This window comes from Acanthopagrus latus, chromosome 16 (assembly GCF_904848185.1).
Source record: "Acanthopagrus latus isolate v.2019 chromosome 16, fAcaLat1.1, whole genome shotgun sequence".
Taxonomy (NCBI): Eukaryota; Metazoa; Chordata; class Actinopteri; order Spariformes; family Sparidae; genus Acanthopagrus; species Acanthopagrus latus.
Genome location: NC_051054.1, coordinates 20,257,078 through 20,269,048, shown reverse-complemented (window position 1 = coordinate 20,269,048; position 11,971 = coordinate 20,257,078). Strand labels below are relative to the sequence as shown.

At 43.7% G+C, this 11,971-nt stretch overlaps 1 protein-coding gene across 2 annotated transcripts in view; it reads right to left on the bottom strand.

Moving 5' to 3' along the window:
* Nucleotides 1-2,534: 2,534 nt before the first annotated feature.
* The window catches only part of adck1 (aarF domain containing kinase 1), a 57,816-nt gene continuing 48,379 nt past the window's right edge, over nucleotides 2,535-11,971 (bottom strand). For both annotated transcript variants that reach the window (XM_037072157.1, XM_037072156.1), the window contains exons 10-11: nucleotides 5,169-5,362; nucleotides 2,535-3,069 (exon numbers count right to left, since the gene is read on the bottom strand). In XM_037072157.1, the coding sequence (XP_036928052.1) occupies nucleotides 2,910-3,069; nucleotides 5,169-5,362 (354 nt within the window). In that variant the 3' untranslated portion in view covers nucleotides 2,535-2,909. The remainder of the gene's footprint in view (nucleotides 3,070-5,168; nucleotides 5,363-11,971) is intronic.

Below are 11,971 nucleotides of genomic sequence, written 5' to 3'. Positions count from 1 at the left end.
CACTTCCTTTGAATCAAATTATTATTAAACATCAAACCATTTCGTTTACACTTGCTTATTCCAACTCATGTGGCGTGGCCGGACCCAGGCCTCCAAAATGAAATAACACAACAGAAATATTAACATGTCACCATCTTAACAAAGATTAAAGGTGAATTGTATTACAGGAAATAAAAAGAAAAGAAATAAAAACTTAGTACTTTGACACTGATACCATGGCAGTCTTGTGTGCACTCATACTGTATAAGAGACATGGCCGATGAGAGGAGGAAGATGGATGTGTCGGCTGCATGGATTCAGAGTTGTGCGTTTTTGCAGTTGCATTGTATGAGATTACATTAACTATGTTCAGCTGAGCTCGACTAAAGACTGGAAGCAAAAGAAGAGAAATGCATCTTCTCAAAAACTGGTCAACAAGCTTCGACATGCAACATCTGTTGAACCACAGAGCTGCTCTTCTATTAGTTTCATTCAGTCGTATTTCAGTGCGTTTTACAGCTTATTCAGACGGTACGTGATGAAGAAACAGGGTCATATCCTGCCTACTGGGCTCAAGCTGACTCCGGTGCTGCTCCTGCAGTAGCTCCCTGACTCCATCTGTATTGCTCATTTTGCATCATCACAGACAGGTGGAGAGTCGCATCGCAACGTGTGTATCAAGAGGTGCAGCACGGCATTGTGGGAGTGTTAAATCGTCGCGTGCATGCCGTGGACGGAACCATTTTGTGTTCCACTGAGGGAATGGGTAGAGAACTATACATTGCATACATGTATACACTCAAATACGTTGGCAGGTGGTAAATCTAGTGCATTACCCCCAAATACTAAGACAACAAGATTTACACAGGCCAAACAAGCAGCATTAAAGAGACAGTTCACTCCAAATTCAATATGTATTTCTCCCCTTAAGCCTCGTTTCCACCAAGCAGTCTTCAGTTCAGTCTGTAAGACATTTGGGCAGCAACCACAGTTTAAACACAGGTTCAAAAGGTACAACACTGACAGTACATGGCTGGAAACAAGGCTAACAATGTAACTGACTGCTCACAACAAGGTCTGCAAATTATCTTGAGTAACCGGGTCATGATTTCTGGAAAAAGACATTGCTGTTGAGTTTTCAAAATGTATTCTTTTTTATCTTTGAGCAGCAACAAGCCATCTAGTTCCATTATATTCAAGAGAAGGCAGACAACTCTGCAGCACACACCAAAACAATCTAGATGGATAAACAGCACTACAGGTTAGAGGAAAAATATATATTTTTTTTATTTTGGGGTGAACTGTTCCTTTAAATGTATTGTATCATAAATATCTGTCACTTTGCTAAATTCATGTGTATCCACCTCCTGAAGAAAGAAACAGTAAGCGAGCGACAGACTTTAACCTCTGGTATAAAGTCAAGTCTTCAATGTTCATGAAAGTTTTCAAGAGCTGCGATGACGGTAAAAAAAAGATGATTGTCGGTTTGATGACACTCAGTCAGCTCCGACAGGGCGCAGACAAACACATTATACGTTTTCTCTACTGAGTGGACAAAACAAGTCCTGAGGTATATGGTCGAGGTGAAGGTATGAACTCACAGTCCATCGTCGCCAAGGCAGGGAACACAATCCGCATCCCGCCACAGATCAACTCTCAAAACGTCCTCTCACTTCTATTCAGTTCTTCTTCACGAGGAAGCCCTCTGCAGCCTTCATCACCCGGCGCGTGGTGTGTCCCAACTGTCTGTGTGTTTCATGAGATGGAGGTGAGATGACGTGCGGGCCACCTGCAGCTGTGCAGGATAACCTGTCCCACTGTTTTACTAACTGATCTGATGTCTGCTTCGCGGCCTCACAGCTGCGCATGCTTCATTTCTCTCCCCGCGGTTTGTTTCAGCCTCCGCTGCTGCGTCACTGTGTGCTGGAGTGAATAATACGATGCTATTTAGGGCTGCACATAAAGCATTGTGTTTAAGATGTCCGGTGTTTGAGCTCTATAGTCCTGGTTAACAGCTTGCACATGATAATTTCATTGAGACCCTATTATCTCAAGAGCAACTAAATCTCATAATAGGACTGTAGATGTGATTATTCGTCACTTTTTAAAAGAAAAGCATGTCTCTAAAGCAATAATAACTGAATTGAAGCTGGTTGTATCTCAAACAGTCTCAAAGTTATGGTTCAGAATTTGGGGTTGGAAGCTTATTTGCTTCTTATTTCCACATTTAATTGTGTTTACAGGTCTCGCTCAGTATAAGTCACCCGCGTCAACACGGCCGTCAGCTTGGCACAGAAAAAACATAATAAAAAGGCAAAAATCATAATAAATCTGTCCGTACTGACAGCTGCAGTGATGTGAGAGGAGAGGAAGGAGCAGCTTTGTTGAGACCAGCTGATAAACAGAACCGGCTGCAACAGGTGTCAGTTACAGGTTCAGCTAAATGTTCAGCAGGACGACATCACTTACAAGAATTTTATGTGTGTGGTCTATAATTTATGTCCTAATTACATACTTTCACAGGCGTCCACTTGATAAGTTGATATATCTGGGGAGGGGGAGGGGGAGGGGGAGGGGGAGGGACACCGCCTCTCTACAGTGCAGCTTGCCAGATTCCATTAGTGAGCAGAGGGTTTGGTTTTGGTCTCCGTGCAGGAATAATGGTACAGATAGTGTGATCCAGTTGGGATCTTGAGGTAACAGGTCTGTAAAATGATCATCTGCCCCTGATGTCCACAGACATCCGCATCTTGTGTCCTTGTACGAGTGCTCAGGGTTATGAACTGTGTTGTGGAGGTAAGTTGACCTCATTTGTGTGTGTGTGTGGGAGTATGAGGACATGTGTCGCAGATGCGGTGGATGATGAACCCTTTTGCGAGCCAGCAGTTGAAGCTTGCAGTCCATGTTTCAGTGCGACGTCCGGGTGTGTCTCAGTGCATCACGGACAGCAGAGCGGTGAGCCAGCGCGCCGCCGTGCAGCCCTTCACCCACAGGAACAGTTCATACATCATGAGCTTCCACAGGCTGAGAGACTCTGACAGCGTGATCTGCAGACGCCTCCTCTTGGACCGAGTCTTACTCCTCTTGTGCCTGCGAGCCAGAACAACAGAAGAAGAAGCAGGAAAGTCAAGGGTCGAGGCACAATGAGGTTGTACTGACTGGGCTGAGTCGCCAAGAGTTGTACAAATGTTTGGGTTTTTTTTTTTCAGTTCATCAACAATTTAGCTAATGACCCGTATCATACCACAAACCATATAATTACATTTCTGTGAGAACAGAGAAGATTGGACAGCAACTTTGAACTGTGAAACAGTCACACATCACATGCAGAAAGAAAACATATAAAGCTCTGTTAACAGGCTGCAACATGTTAGAGCATATAGAATACAGACAGATGTGTTGGTCAGACTGAGATATCTCAACATATATACGAGACTGATTAACTTGTGGTGAAGAACATTTATTCATCATGCCAGAAGGATCAGATAATGTGGCTCTGACATTAATGTTCCCCTCAGAGTGAATTCTAATAACAGTGTTGACCATCCGGTCAACATATTTCCATTTTCAGGTTTTCCACTTTTTGTCTAAATCGTGCAAAATTAATGATGTTCCCATGAGGCTCAGCTCCGCTTTTAGCAAACACTAGCGTTTTCACCACGCTCAACATCAGCATGTTACCGTTGTCATAGAGAGCATGTCAGCATGCTGATGTGAGCATTTCCACCGCGCCTCACACAGCCACAGCAGCAGGCGACACTCTGATACTGCTCATCATGTAGTAACCATGTATGATATGATATATAATCAATAATCAATCAATAAAATATTGTATTAACATCAGATTTCCTTTATACCCCAATTTCCCTCAGTACAACACACAAAATATTGTTAAAGCTCTTAAAGCAATAAGAGAGGTCCATTTATAAACTTTCGACTCCATCTCATGGTCTTCATCAGCACAGTACAACAGGTATATGTACAAAGGGTATACACCCTGGAGATGTGACACACATAGACCATCACTCACATTTACATCCATGAGAGTTTTCATTTGACCTCATCTGCATGTTTCCTTTCAAGACACTCCCACCGTGCAAAGACTACGTTCTTAATCTTACATTTAAAGAAACGTTATGCAACTTTTTTTTGCCTTAAACTAACACTCCGCCCCTCTACCACATGTTTCTGCGCTGTGTAACTTCAGTTAGAGGGCGGCGTCACATACATGCTCACTTCAAGACACGTGGTTTCGAAGTTGTCAGCACTGTTGTGATGTGCTGAGTTTTTCTTGTGGTTAGCACCTCCGACTCTGTGACAGACCTATGGGTTTGTGTTCACGACGGTGGCGTCGCACTGCGGAGGGCGCCAAATCCCACAAAGCTCCACTTTCTACATAATGTTGCTTTAAATATCAGCAACATACTGTGTGAAGAAACGCGGTACATGCCAGAGACTGCAGCCGCTGACAGCACGTGAACATGCTGTGAGCTGCAGAAAAGGTTTCCTGCCGTGAAACCGAGAGCTGCAGCTGAGGTTGTGGGGATGATGTGGCACCGCAGGATCCCCTGGCGCCTGTATAACATTACTGCCCAGTCACTACTGCTGGTTAATATTTTATAAGATGTGCTTATTCAGACAAGCTCCACCACTGACAGCAGTATGGCACCAGGCAAGGCAGAGTCCTGTGAGTCCTGTCTTTCAGCCATCAGCTGGGAGCTGAAGTGACAGCCCACATCTCTCCTCTCCAAACCTGTGGTGGCAGAATTCCATTTCTCTTCCAAAGACACTTACTTGTCAGCTTAGTTTCTCTTTTTAGTTCTGGCACACTTTGCACTTTTCCTTTTTTTAATTTGGTAATGTTTTGGCTTACAGGACTGATATGAACTTTTTTTTTTTTTTTCCCACCCTAGTGTTGGAGGATGATTGTCTGATCCCGTTCACATGTTACTAGGCTGTGTCCTGTATCTCAGAATAGGCTGATCTTGAAAAGGCCTGAGGAGCGAAACATCATCAGATTGAATAGAAAGACGTATATGGACCGGCCATGCTCAGTGCAAACAAATCCACCTTTTGACAAACATCAACACACACACTCAAATTTAAAACGAAAGAAAGAAAAACAAAAGGAACCAAGAGGCTACAGTATAAACCCCGGCTGTGACAGGGAGAAGAGTACGCTCTCTGACCTGGCCATGGCACGTACGCAGCAGCGGGACATGTTGATGAAGGACGAGGAGGAGGCTCTGGTCTGTAAGGTGGTTTCGATGCCCCTCAGCAGGTCATTGGTCTTCAGCAGCAGCAGCATCTGTCGGGGCACTCGGTTCAGCAGCTCGCTGATCTGAGGCAGATACAGACTTGCATTGGTCCGTATCTCAACATCCTGCCAACACAAACAGACAGAGAAAATATCTCTTTAATGGTTAAATTATGTACAAGCCGACGGCCCCGTACACCCATAGCGATGTTTTTACATGATGATCACTGACTACGTCTCTTCTGGGTGGATGATGAGTTGATAAGACTTTGCTTACATCAGCAAATTCTCAGCGTAGATTTTCGAAAAAGCAAAGGGAAACTTTAAAATGTACAGTTTGATCATTTATTTTACTGTTACTGGAGCGCAATATAATGTACTATACTACAGTTCTCCACACATGGACAGTACAAGATGCTGTAACCTGCCATCACACTGTGGTAAACAAAGCATTCGATACATTAAATATAAAGTAAAAGATTTAAAAGTACACCAGGTACACAACATCTTGACACCATAAGAAAGTGGACCATAAGAAAATCTGTTTCAAGAAAATAAGAAGTTAAGTTGAAATGAGCAGTAATGAGCAGTAATGAGTGTGTGTGTGGTGGAGTGTTGTGGTTAAAGCAAAGACCGGGAGTCAAAGAGGCCGGTCACGCTAACACTGTCGCTGCAGACGCCTCTGCAGATGGATCGCAGGCAGAGTGACTTCCTTCTCTCCTCAGTGGTCCGGTCAGTAACACAAATTTGCAATATCAAAGTACACTTATAATGGGAGGGCTCAAATCATGCAATCTGGTTGGTTGTTAGCCGTGGGTATAATGATTAATGATGACACCTAAGTCCTTTGGCAATACAATGGCTCACTCCAGGCCGTGATAATATTATAATAAAAGATTAAACTCATTTGCAAATGAATAATATAATGACGGTGAGGAAATGTCAGAAGGGGAGCGAGGAGGAGGAGGGCGGACCTCAGAGGGTCAGCGCTGAGCACGAGCCACCGCACCTTATAGGATTAAATAGAACAAATAAAGCTGATGGATCGATGGAGGACACGGGTTATGAGCTTGTTTTCGACAGTGGGGATAAAGCTGGACCGACGGGCTCGGCTAGATTAAGGCGGCGGGGCAGCAGCGGGCTCGGTTAACCATCTTAAACTGGCATCACTATGTTGCAGGCAGCCAGAGGACAGACGTCTCCGTAAGAACAATGCTTCACCGACATGTTAATAAAAACAGTCGGGATCTGAGTGTGTCAGTAACTTTGCCATGCCTGGTGACCTGTTTACAGCTGCGGCGATTATAACAGCTGAGGGGCATCGAGCTATTGCTTAATCATATGCCACCTTAACAGGGACTGACAGAACATCTAAACCAGAGACTTCGCAACACAAGGAGCGAATACGGCTCGACACACCCTAAAGACAGCAGTAACATGTCGACAGAATACTATCCAACAGGAGATTTAAGGAGCTGAAAGTAAATCATTCTCACTCACACATGGCTGTACATATTTTGCATGCGTCTTTTGTCCAGTGTTTACGCGTTATTAATAAAATCCAATCATTTCATTGGAAGTGCGTTTTCTAAAACACTGTGTGGAAACAAGGAGTGTCCAAACGTCTCCATGCGTATGAATTTCTCCATCCTGTGTGTGTGTGTGTGTGTGTGTGCGCGACAGCAGTATTGTCAGAGCTGTCAGTCCAGATAAACAGCGCGCTGACAGACACAGGGAGAGACAGACAGCTAGTCAACACCCTGACACAGATAAACTCTGTCTCTGCTCTCTGTCTGTCCGTCTCCGTCTCGAGCCCACAGGAAGTGGTGTGAGCAAACACCGATGCAGCAAACAAACAGCGTCTGATTCAACGGCAGCATCGTCCACGCCTTACGCGTGCGCACACACACACACACACCTACACAAACAGATACACACACAGAAAAGCAGACGCATAAAAACAAAGTGGCTGCATTGTGGTTTTGATGGCTGTGTTTCCCATGAGGACATAAAACACACAAAAGTATTAACATGAGCACTGACGAGTCACAAAGTGCCACATGCTTCGGTCATTGTTAGCCAGCGGAGACTACCTTCAACTAAAGCTGACTGAAAACGAGAACTACATTTACGCGTGAAAGTGACGTATGTCCAGACCAGCTTATTAACGCATTTCTGTTCTACATGTTGTTGCTTTATTCTCCACGTCCATGCATGCACACTGGCTTGCTTTCTGTTTCTCTTGCATGAAAATAGTGTGTTCCAAGTTCCCTGCTAAAAGAAGAGTGGACAGTGAAAAATGTGCATTCATTCTCCCTCCAACCAGCACAAGACCCGTGTGCTTAATATGCCAGGAGACTATAGCTGTGATGAAGATTTCCAATTAGAAACGGCATTATGAGACGAAGCATAGGAAATCTGAGGAGAGAAAATTCAGAGGTAAGAACAACAAAAATAAATGCACTGAAATCGTCATATCAAGCTGCAAGCAGGATGCTTGTCACATCTATGACACAACAACAAAAAGCAACAGAGTGCTCACTTAAAAACTTTGTTTTATTCAACTATTTAAATTTGTCAAAATGGAAATGACATTTTGTTTTGTTCATATTTTTGTTGTTGTTTTGAATGAAAAGGACATTTTGCTTTGAATATTATAAGTATATATAAGTATTATTGTATGTGGCCTGACCGACCTCAATACATGGACCTTTGAGTCATTGAAAAAAATCTTTGTGGGCCTTTAAGATTTGTACTTGTGTACCCCTGGGCTAGATTAAATGATTTTATCCAAATTCAAGTCAGCCAAGCGCTAAACCAGAAGTCAGCTGGCTCGGCTGGTAATCCAGGTATTTTCACAGCCGGGAAGTCTTCAGAACACCACTGAGCAGCTTTCACAGGAAGGAAGGGGGCTCTGCCTCCAACACTGTGTCCAGTATTAAAACATCCTTGAATCCCAAATTCCCTCCTCATTTGCACGCCACAACTGGATGTTGATAATGCCTTATTTTTTACGTGCCGGGATTAAGTGGGATCTTTGACCGGTGGAAAAGTGGCTGTAAAACCACACTTCTGAAAACAAATTGAAATGTTGTTGCGTTTTATAAAATCATGACTGTGTTAAAGATTGTTGCTTTCTTGTTTAATGCTGTGTTTTTGGAATCGTTGCATTTTCTGAGACGTTGTTGTGTTCTGACCCTCAGGACCACCGCAGCTGTGGAATCAATCTGTCTGGAAAAAAAACTGCAACCTCTTCCCCCGCTTCTCACCTCAGTGCCGTCCCACCTCTCCATGTCTTCTCTGTTTACTTAAAGGAAAATATCAAAGTTAGCAGGGTAAGGACACGAACCCTCGACATACGGCCCCCCATCACAAACCCCCTGCCTCCCCCAGTCCAAATAACAGGGGGCTGGGTGCTCTGAAGTGTGCTGCTGAGTCCTGCTTGGGGAATAACAATTAGTAGCAATTATAGGAGGTTGGTTAGCAGGCCTCACAGCTGTCAGCAGGACACAGAGACGGCGACAGTGCTCTCATTTGCATTTGAAAGCTTCAATAAGGACATATTGTATTGCGAGTGGTGCGATAATAAGCCGCACAAAAAGGCAAAGGGAATGCAGTTGGGGGAGGAGGAATATGTGCCGGTGATTTTTCTTTTCTTTTCTCCGCAGTGTATATTTGAGAGTCCACGAGATGATTTCATGCAGCGGGCACTGGAAAATGGTGGGCAGCGAGTGAGCGAGCGAGGGAGGGAGGGAGGGAGAGAGAGAGAGAGAGAGAAAGAGAGAGAGAGAATGTCAGGATCTACAGGATGATCTGCCATAACCAGCCCCCTTTTTCTCTGCTGAGTATGAAAACACAACTGTACTTGTTGCGGCAGATGAATTGGACTAAACAAAAAGCACACCTCGACTACTGGGCGCTCACGCCGGAGGTTTTGTTTTACTTAAAAAAAAACACTGTGGATGAAGCACGTTTCCTTTGGTTAGGGGCAGAGGGTGGAGCTGAGTTTGAGGATCAGCCCCAGTCATCGGTGAAGCAGTTGACCTCAGAAGACAGCATCAACTAACGCGGCTCCCCGGTGGTTGCGGTGCTGCATCCGAAACTGACAATCAGTCCCACTCTGCTCAGTGATTGGGCAGGTTGGTGGAGGTGTGGCAGTGGGCGGAGGGGGTGGGGCTGAACTCCTCTCTCCTTCTGGTTGGACCTTTTCTGAATTCTTTACACGCGGTTGCTTTCATCGATCAAGAATACAACCAGGTGCAACACCATGAATTGCCTTTAAGTGAAGAGTGTCTTTAATGGTGCACAATCATCCTCATCTATACAATTTGTTGTTTAGACAATTTTGTGTGAGACACACAGCGTCCAGGATGCAGCCAGGTAGACGCAGAGACTGAACAGCATTTTTTACAAACTGTTGATGAAATGATATACAGTGACAGAGCCTTTTTTCCACTGGATAAAAAAAGGCTATAACATGTAGCGTGTGAATGGGTACAATCAACATGGCCTTCTGCAGCAGTCATGGCTGTCTGTTGGCTCCAGCTGTGATGAAAACACAACACAGTGGAGACTCGCCATTTTTTTTTTTTTTTTTTTGCCCTTTTCCGGTGCTACTCTGTGAGGGAAGATTCACATTTAACCCACTGGAATCAGAGAATCTAAATTCATTTCTTTTTCTTGATGAATTACTTAAACTGGTTCACAACTAATCGATTCATCTTTGCAGCTCTATTAGAAATTCCACGAATCAACACTTTTTTGGAAAAATCAAATGAAGAACTTACTTGACAGAAAAGGAGATGAATTAATAAAAAAAAAATGTTTTTTAAAACGTTTTTAAAAAATTCTTTTGTCTCGTATATATACAGCAAGAGAGAGCTTCAACTTAACATGATTATGTTAGCTTGTCAGCAAGCAAACACAGCAGTAGCTTGTCGGCTATATGGCGTGCATACACAAGCAGAGACACACAGACAATCTGTCATGGTGATAAGATCAAGTCGTAGATCACTTGGGAGGAAACTGGGTCATGTCCGACCTTCAACCATTCAGTTGACGCGCACTTTCCAAACAGAGGGTTTCAGAGGACACGTGTGGAAATAAAGGATGTGAAACATATATTTGCTGGTTGATGACATCTCCAGACATACTGTATAGTGCCAGACAGTGAACACAGCCTGGAGAAAGGCTGGTATATAAAAAAAGGCGAGACATCTTGCAGACTACAGAAAAACACATGTAGTCTAGATTCCAGTGGGGGACAGCGTCAGCTGAGTTTTACTAACAGAAATATCTTAATTCACTCACTAATTAATTCCTGTTGCTTCTACTCTGCTGGGCAGAATTGAGACCAGTTTAACAGTGATGGAAAAGACTGCAGGGTAGGAGCATTTATGAATGAACGAGCACAGGAACTGTGTTAAAAAGAGAGAGCAGCAGAATGGAAGAACGAAGAGCACGACAGGATTCTGTTGCACTGATGCAATTAGTGCTGTGGACAACAGGTAGACACGGAGCAAGTGTTGAGTTTGGACAGAATGAAAAGGAGCACATCAGGAAGCGTGTGACAAAATATTTTGGTTTAATTACTTTATTTCCAATGTTTAGAAGAGAAACATTAATTCAAAAGATAAATATTCCTGCGCGTGAAAGGAAGGCAGCGAAAAAGCCACCGCTCTAAAAGCACTCAACACTCGCTTCGTGCATGTGATTGCATTAACACTAATGGAATGCATCATCAGTTGTTAGAAGCAGGACTTAAAAATGATGCATGCATAAGAGAGTGGATCAAGAGGGGGGGGGAAAAAGAGGAGAGAGAGAGAAGAGCAGAGGAGAGAGAAGGAGAGGAGATGTCAGGAGGTATAACAAAGACAAAGCAAAGCAGATGAGTGGCTGTGGCCGCAGAAATGTCTCTGAATGTCTTCTTAACTCCTGAGTGCTACACAATCCACAAGTGTGTTCAAGTAGAGGGCACTAAAGAGGAATCGGCCTGTGTGTGTGTGTGTGTGTGTGTGTGTGTGTGTGTGTGTGTGTGTGTGTGTGTGTGTGTGTGTGTGTGTGTGTGTTAAACAGGGAATATAAATGACACAGACAGAACGGAGGGAGTGCTTTCATCTCGGCTAAAGTGGGAGACAGAAGAAGGAGGAAGAGCAGGCACGCTCACACACACACACACACATGCACACACACACACGCACACACACACACACACACACACGTCTAACAGGCTGTAGAATGCATGAAAATGTTTCCTAATAATGTGCAAAGACATTTTTAATCATCTGTAGTGCGTATCGATCGTCTGATCATGCAAACAATGCTAATAATCACATACAGTCACAGCAAAATTTGATTTCAACACCTCAGTGGGTTATGGTTGGTCAAAAATCTCCTCTGCTTTATGTTTCGGTCAACATTTAAAGAAAAGAAAGTAGATTTTGAAAGAGAATAAGTTAGCTGGCGGTGAGGTGGTGAAGAGTTTCCAGAGTCGTCAGAATCCTGCCACCATGAAAAGTCCAGTTCAAGTGACTAATCCATTTCATTAACATGATGGCAGTGTCACTCCTCAGAGAAAACTAATTGTCATCTTGAGTTTTCCTTTTAATTTCCACTTTGGTGGTAACAATGTAGTTTCAAAGAATAGAATATAACCCTTAACCGGTCAATCAAAATCAGACGTTGATTAACAATTACGATACATTTTTCAAGAACAAATCCAATATCCATTTTCCT